The following is an 8,000-nucleotide window of genomic DNA, read 5'->3' as shown; positions in this document are numbered from 1 at the left end:
AGCAGCAAAATTAAATCACAGTGTTAATTTGGCTAATTAGCCCACTGGATCAGAAAAATAACATAAACGTTTACTGTGTATTTTTTTGCTTAACTTCGAGAGCATAAATAATACCTCAGTGGAAATTCGTGAACATAAAGCAAACCCTTCAATAACTCCTCACAATCTGCTTCAAATCGTTGATTTGGATGGTGGGGTTTTGTAAAACAAGAACATCCATGATCAAATCATTCAGTTACACCATTGATAAAAGATTATACTGAATCGACTGACCTTTACAAGCACCAGCCCAACTAGACTTGACATTTTGATGCATAAATGCCCTCATTCTACTTTTTTTTAATCACGCTGCTTTTGACACCACTGATCGGCTCATGCTGCCTGATGAGATGGTATGATTGAGTTGGCATATCTTGAATAGCCACTGAGTACATCTTCTTCGGTTTAGCCTGACAGAGCACTCACTGTCTCGTCAGCCTTAACTGATATGCAAGTCCTTCGTGGATCAACAATGGGTCCATTTTATTCATATTTTAGGATGTAATCTGTTTAATTTGTAACAGCCTCTTTGCAATGGAAAGCATGACTGCATAATTGTACATTTTGCTGGCCATTTCTAACCGGCATGAAAAAAGGAATTTCTTGTTCTTTGCCCTGGCAAGTTAAATCTTCACAGTCAAGCACTGGCCTTGACTTTATATCCTTCTCCAATTTTTTTTTTTTTTATTTTATTTTTTTTTTACATTATCTTTGACTCACCACCCAAGTTTGAACACTGTGAGTAGCTGAATATAAATTTTTCCAGCTTTGAATAGTTTCACTGCCCACTTCCCTTTCTTGTATACAGTTCACACTGAGTTTTTGAATCCAGGGAAACAAACCAAATGATCCTCCCATTTGCTTTGCCTGATTTTATTTGACTTCCAAATGTACTTAACAAGTTTACAGAAATTCAAAATTGGAATATCACATGACAGAGACTAGCTTTGATATATGAATTACAATAACCAGTAGAACTGTATGAAATCAGATTAAAAAAAATAGACAAGAAACTGAAACGTACTCATTGATTTCGTCAATCCTGTGATTTTAGATGTGCTAATATCATTGTATGCAATGAGAAATGACAGGCACAATGTTATGCATACCCAATCTATGAGAATAATTCATTTTCAGTGATGAGAAAGAAACTAGTTGCTGTCAAAATCTGCAGATTCTAGTTTTGAGCTCTTATAAAAGTGTCATGTCACCCTGACATTTATAACATCTAGCAATCAAACACATTGATGGAAAAAAATAAATTTGTCTCTTCCTCTTGTTTGCATTGTGGCTCCGGAAAGTCTTGTCAAGCAGGCTCCGAAAAGTCTCGTGTTGTCTCTCTTATTTGCAAGTGATTCCTTTTTGTTTTACTTTCCGCATCTAATTGACGACTTCCCTGTGTCCTTTATCTTGTGACCTACAACCAACTCAGTATTACCATACGAAAGCAGATACAAAGGGAATGGGAGTTACTGTCAACTGTTTGTCATACTGTATAAAAGGTGCCCTACGGAGGAGATCTGGGAGCATTGCTGGACACCTCTCTTTGAGGGTGGCATGTATGTGCTCCTTCTTGCAAGAATAAATGTCCGATATGTTTGATTTTGAACCAAGCCTCTGAGTAATTTTTCTAACACACATGTTGATATAGAAGTGTCTTAGAATAAGGAACATATTGAAATCATATGAAATACCATTGACTTTTTACCAGTGGATCGACTGAAATGAGTTAAATATGAAGGGAAGGCCAGAAAAGGAACCATTAAAATAAGAGTCAAATGCAACTGACAGACACGTGGGGTTAAAGCTAAAATATCTACATCGTGCTGCTTCTTGTTTTTGTTATACTTGCTGTGCTATTTTGATCTGAAGCCAGCAGAAGTAAAACTGCTGGAGCTGTTTTCATGACTATTTGAAAACCTAAAAGGATGTCATAAAAACAAGAAAGTTGTGCTCAGGGGGAGTGAATATAACAGGGAGCTTCCCAACAACATAGTCTCCGTACAACTTCACAGTGACGTAGATCAGTACCCACATGTTGTTGTGTCATGCAAACAAATGATTAAATATTACAGAACAAGGAACTGGAGCATGCAAGATACTTTGATAATCTGACAAGATTGGTGTACGTTGTTTTATTTTACATTCTCAAGGTTTGATTTTTTTTTTTTTAAATTTTTTTTTTAATTTTAGGTTGTCAGTCAATGACTACATTGTTAAATCTGTGCTTCAATGTGTTTACTTTGTTTTTTAGGATAGGCTGTGAGGCAATTAAGGTAAACAGACTGGACTGGACTCTGCTCAGTCTGATGATTCACATAGATGTTTGGGGTTTTTCAAAAGGGCAGCATTCAAGTCTCTTCGGTGCTGCGTCATGCGGACTTTTAATTGGATATTTACTGTGCTTTATTCCTTTATCGTCTTATGCTGTTTACTTGATTACGTGCTGCTCGAGGATGATCAAAGTATACCAGTAATTGCGAAATATTTCAACACCAAAGGGAGGTATGAGGAAGTGAACCCGTATCTCAGAGAGGACATACTCGCTGTAAACAGGTCAATCCTGCAGCCTCCATCTGCACAATGTCGGGAAATCCATCTGACTGCCATAATAAGACACGGCACGAGATACCCGACGACCAAAAACATCAAGGAGATGCAGCAGTTGTACAACATCGTCCTGCACAATGCTTCAGGTGAACAGAGCTGGCTGCGTGAAATCCAGACGCAGTGGACGTTGTGGTACACCGAGGACATGGACGGCCGACTCGTCCAGAAAGGTGTGAACGATCACAAACATCTGGCCGTCAGGTTGTCGAAGCTGTTCCCCTCACTGATCTCGGAGGAGAAGCTTCGAGGTGGATTCATCAACTTCATCACCAGCTCGAAGCACAGATGTGTCAACAGCACGCTGTCCTTCAAGGCAGGACTGACAGAGCTGTGGGCTATTAAAGGTACCACCATGATGATGATGATGATGATGATGATGACGACGACGACCAGACTGTGGTTTTCCACTGATGCATGTTCAGTGTAACCTGTTCCTTTTTGATTTTCAGATGTGGAGTTTGAGCATGCAGTGAATGATGCTCTCATGAGGTTCTTTGACCAGTGCAACAGGTTCCTGCAGGAAGTTGACAACAACCCGTCAGCTGTGCAAGAGGTGGAAAAGTTCAAGCAGGGGCCAGAGATGAAGAAGGTCCAGCAGAAGATCGCAGACCGCCTCGGTGTCCCGTACAGTCTCATCACACATGGTAATTTCTATAAACACACTACCTACTGAGTGTGTTGTGTGCACGCTGAGCGTTTAGCCTTTACCAAAACTCCCGCAGATCCACTCAGTCACTGGTCTGACACACTGGTTTTCTGACTGCATGTATCTCAGGTCTAGAGTAATTTTTGAATTTTCCTGAGTAATTTTTGATTCCGAAATATCTCATTGATTTCATATTGGCTATTTATCAAACTAATTGTAGTCAATGGGGCGGACATTGTGCTGAACATCTCAGTGATTGTGTTCCACATTAGGTGGAGCTGTCTCTGAGACCTATCCAACAAGTTGTAGTAAGCCTTTTCATGTCGAATTAGTGTCATGAGCTTTGAAATTATTTGATTATCTTCAATTTTAAGATTGCGATAAACTACTATACTTTCCAAGGAACTGTTACAAGCAGAATTATTTCTCAGAGGAAGTATGCGGTCTCTGAGTGCTTCCTATTTCTTCTGCAAGCGTATTTTTTGAAGGACCAATGTTTTTTGTTTTTTTATAGCCTGTGTCACTGAGCCACTTCACATTTTCCTGCAGATATGGCTGACGCTGCATTTTACTTGTGTGCTTATGAATTTGCCATCAAGGCGGTGAACTCCCCCTGGTGTCAACTCTTTGATGAGGACGATGCAAAGGTAAGAGCGTCAGCGGTCAACTATATGGACATTTACATTTGTATTAACGCGGTTATAATGTTTATGAGGCTGATTACAGTAGCCATGAGATATTTAGGGTTATTAGGGAGGATTAACAAATGGGATGTTTTCCAGTGCAACAGGCCTTTTTCTCACAGATCCCTGTTGTACTAGAAAAAGCAAAGGTGTTACCACTAATAATAACGCTGACTTTGTTCTATTCAAGTGTCCAAGTAACATCATGAGCCGGCATGAACAATAAATCATCCACACAGAAGACATTTTGAATTATTGTCGCGGAGAAAAGCAAAGTTGAGGCCAATTTTGAAAGCTCAGCTCCACTGAGTGTGACTGGTTCCCCTCAATGGAATACAGTTTTTTTTTTTTTTAATGTTATTTATTACACCTGTGCTTTACCTGCTAAGGCAAACCAAAGGTCTACTGTAAAAAAAAAAAAAAAAGATCTATATCTGCATCAACATGATTCATGTATTGTTTAAACCTCTGCTTTTCCTAAAATGTCTATACTCTGCAACTTTTGCAGCAGATGTATTTGCTACTTAAACATTACAGATAAATTGCTTTATTTGTAGATCTCTTCAACACCAAGTGTGGAAGAGGATGTTTTTTTTTTTGTTTTTTTTTTTCCACATATATATTGGTCATATTTAACATGGGTACGTTTCTGGGAATTTGCCAAAAAGAGAAAGAGGTAGATGCTATTTTTCAAAAGCAGAACCTCTACATTTTGGATTTAAGGCTTATTTTTCATAAGGTCAGCAAGAAAGTGGCACGCAATAAAAACAGAAGCACTGCAGCCGATCAAACGGGCACTTCGTGCCGTCCGCTGGGGCATTTAGGTCAACAAGCAGGCACAGGAGAGTACAGAAACTACACCAACTATTGAATAAACAAACACAAACAACACAGAGTAAAAAAAAAACAGCGTTCTCAAATCCTAGCTCAGAGGTCCTCAGCACCCTCAACATGAGAACAGTCATCGATCGAGCCATCCTGTCACATATTTCCAAGAAAGAAAGGAAGGAGAAAACGTCTCAACCCTCTCTGCTTTGTCACACTATTCATTCTTTGAGAAACACTTTGACATTGTTCATATAAATTTTAAAAAAAAAAGAACGTTTTGTGTTTTGAAGTAAGCTATAACCTAAAACTCAGGCGATCTTAAAAGTTACCTCCACAAATACAAAACTAACAGATTGTTATTTAGGGACATTCATATTGCATAAGTGTTCATGTAAAGCCCACCCATATATCATACAGGCTTGCTTTGAATTATGTGGTTCAACAGGTTTTGGAGTATGCAAGTGACCTGAGGGAATTCTGGAAAAGAGGCCACGGTTATGACATCAACAGCAAGTCGAGCTGTAACCTCTTTCATGATGTGTTTAGCCGGCTGGACAGAGCAGCCAACGAGAGCAAGTAAGTGGAGTTTTGATGGCCTGCCGTCCCAACTAATGTAGGTTGCCGAAGTCCTCAATGAAAACCGTCAGTGGAATAAATAGAATAATTTTCAGGATTACAGTTTTTATCTGCCGGCTCCTTCATCTTGGTTGTTCTGTTTTTTTCTCTTAGCAAGCTGTCTGCAGTTTTTACCATGTTGATGAAAAATAATTAGAAACCATCAATCAAAAGATGAGTTTAAATGTATTGCAAAGATGTCTTACAAGGTAAAGGCACTTCTGTAACAACCCAGACATTACTTGGAATAGATTGTATTATCATCGTTGCTGAAAATGTTTTGTGTTCCTTTGTGTTTTACCAACACTAAACACAGCTTCAGTGTTTATTATTATACATAATAATATATATAATTATTAACCGGATTTTCCCCGTCTGCACCAGGTCAGGCCGGCAGGTGTCTGAAGCCGTGACGGTCCAGGTCGGCCACGCAGACACCCTCCTGCCTCTGCTCACCCTGCTGGGCTTCTTCAAGGACACCGATGTGCTGACGTCCACCGCCTACGCCGCACGGGCCCAGCGCTCCTTCCGCACCAGCTTCATGTTGCCCTACGCGGCTAACTTACTCCTGGTGCTGTACGACTGCGGGGGGGGCGACCTCCGACTGCAGCCACTGCTCAACGAGAAGCCGCTGACCTTCCCCGGTTTGACTGATCAGCAGGCCTCCGTCCCGCGCTACCGAGACGTTGTGGAGCGCTACAGGGACCTGCTGCAAGGCTGCGACTTTGAGGCTGAATGTCAGCTGTTTAAGCGTCCTGCTCAGATTTAGGCAGACAGTTATTTTCTCCCCCTAAATGAGCCTTGTGCAATTTAAATGACACGGGACCCAAAACTGTAATCAAGGCTCTTTATTTCTCGACTGCTGTCGGAACATGAGAGTAGGGTTGAATTGATTTGGAGTATTCGAATGAAAGAAGGTTAACAAAGATTATAATCCTAGGCTAACTGGAAGTGCCTGAACACATCTAAATCAGTCAAACAAGCTAATGCCTGAGCCTCATACATAAACACAGTGTATAAATTTACTGCATAAATCCGTGCAAAAATGCAATATATTGACAGTGCATAGACTCAATACATATTTCCTGTATACTAGAATCAATACATAAAATGATGCATGAACTACTGCATAATCTGAATGCATAAAATAGTGCATACACTCAATGCACACACTAAATGCATAAGCAACTGAGGTGAAAGTTTCTGCTGACACAAAATAATCTAGCACAACACCTCAAAAATAGGCCATTACATACCAGGCATAGCAATACCATGCTCACACATTAAATGTCCCCGAGCGTAAATGATGCCACAATACATTTCTATAACATCTATTTCCAATGGTTTTAGAAAGTGTCAGATTCACGCTCCACATGCATCTGTGCACGTGAACAGACTCTGTAAACATCAGCTCAATTAACTCGTCATCTTTTTCAGGGAGCACTAATGTGTTTGCTTAAGCTCTGTATTCAAAATGTGAGGGAATGTCAGAGATATTGCAGAATGCAAAAATGTAGCATGAAAAACTGTAGTTTATATCTATTTGCAACTCTAACTTGATGAAAATCACCTGAAAAGTGACTCACATGTATAACTTACTTAGGTAGTATTTATACTACGTTAGTTTCTTGAATGCTGTTCGTACTATAAAACTCCTCCTCATTAGGTGACATTTTAAAATTGAGGAGGATAAAAGGTAGTTGTCATTTGCGGATTTTGGATGATTTGGGTTGCACCAGCTGTTTTAAAAATCTATCACCCTTCACATGGTGCAGCTTCTGCTGTCAGAATGTGTCTAACAGATCACAGATGTGTTAGAAAAGCGGTCAAATCTGTGGTCCCTGATCTCACAGTAGCTTCTAATTTAGGAAGCTATGTTCTCGTTTGGGGTCTGACAGTCACATGAGTATTACAACAAACACATTCTATTGATGATGTCAGCAGCGCCCTGATGTCAACCAAGGTACATATCCTTGGCTTCTACAGAGAATATTAGTACCCTGTGTTAAAGTCATGTCAAAGTCAACTTTATTGTCAATCCACCATATGTACAACACATACAGAGAGATCGAAATATTGTTTCTCAGAGTCCCACGGTGTGCAAAGGTAAAAAGATAAAACAAGAAAAGTATAAATATGTAACAATAAAAACAGACAACAGCCACAGTGACGCTTGACTATGATATATAAATGTACGATGTAGTGCAAATGCGAGTTCATAGTGCAAAGATTGTACCTGAGTCTATTTTTATAAAGTGCTGGTGCTGGATACGGGTGTGCTCGTGTGATGAAGGGAGAGGGGTGAATAATTTGCTTATCTTGTGTTTATTTTATGTGTTCTTATGCATATTTCTTTTTTATATTTTAAAATCACATTTTAACATGCTTTATGTCCCTTTCTATCTGTTTTTATGTGATCGCTGAAAAGCGCTTTGTGCTGCATTTCTTGTGTGAAAGATGCCATGCAAAGATATATATTAATTATATAAAAATAATAATAATAATAATAATAATAATAATAATAATAATGTTATAATTATCATTGTTATCATTATTATTATAATTATATTAAACTGGAC

General features: G+C 39.2%; 1 protein-coding gene across 1 annotated transcript; it reads left to right on the top strand.

Annotated features, from left to right (window-relative positions):
• The first annotated feature begins 2,623 nt into the window (after positions 1–2,623).
• On the top strand, positions 2,624–7,806 carry LOC138195299 (multiple inositol polyphosphate phosphatase 1-like). The gene is made up of 5 exons (XM_069144594.1): positions 2,624–2,993; positions 3,099–3,293; positions 3,845–3,942; positions 5,252–5,382; positions 5,806–7,806. The coding sequence occupies exons 1-5, from the start codon at positions 2,696–2,698 to the stop codon at positions 6,188–6,190; spliced, it is 1,107 nt and encodes a 368-aa protein (XP_069000695.1). The 5' UTR covers positions 2,624–2,695; the 3' UTR covers positions 6,191–7,806.
• The last annotated feature ends 194 nt before the right edge of the window (positions 7,807–8,000 follow it).

The sequence above is a fragment of the Embiotoca jacksoni genome, unplaced genomic scaffold (genome assembly GCF_022577435.1).
Source record: "Embiotoca jacksoni isolate LCO1_2020_lvr unplaced genomic scaffold, fEmbJac1.0.p SCAF_12, whole genome shotgun sequence".
Classification (NCBI taxonomy): Eukaryota; Metazoa; Chordata; class Actinopteri; family Embiotocidae; genus Embiotoca; species Embiotoca jacksoni.
This window is presented reverse-complemented; position numbering and strand designations above follow the sequence as displayed.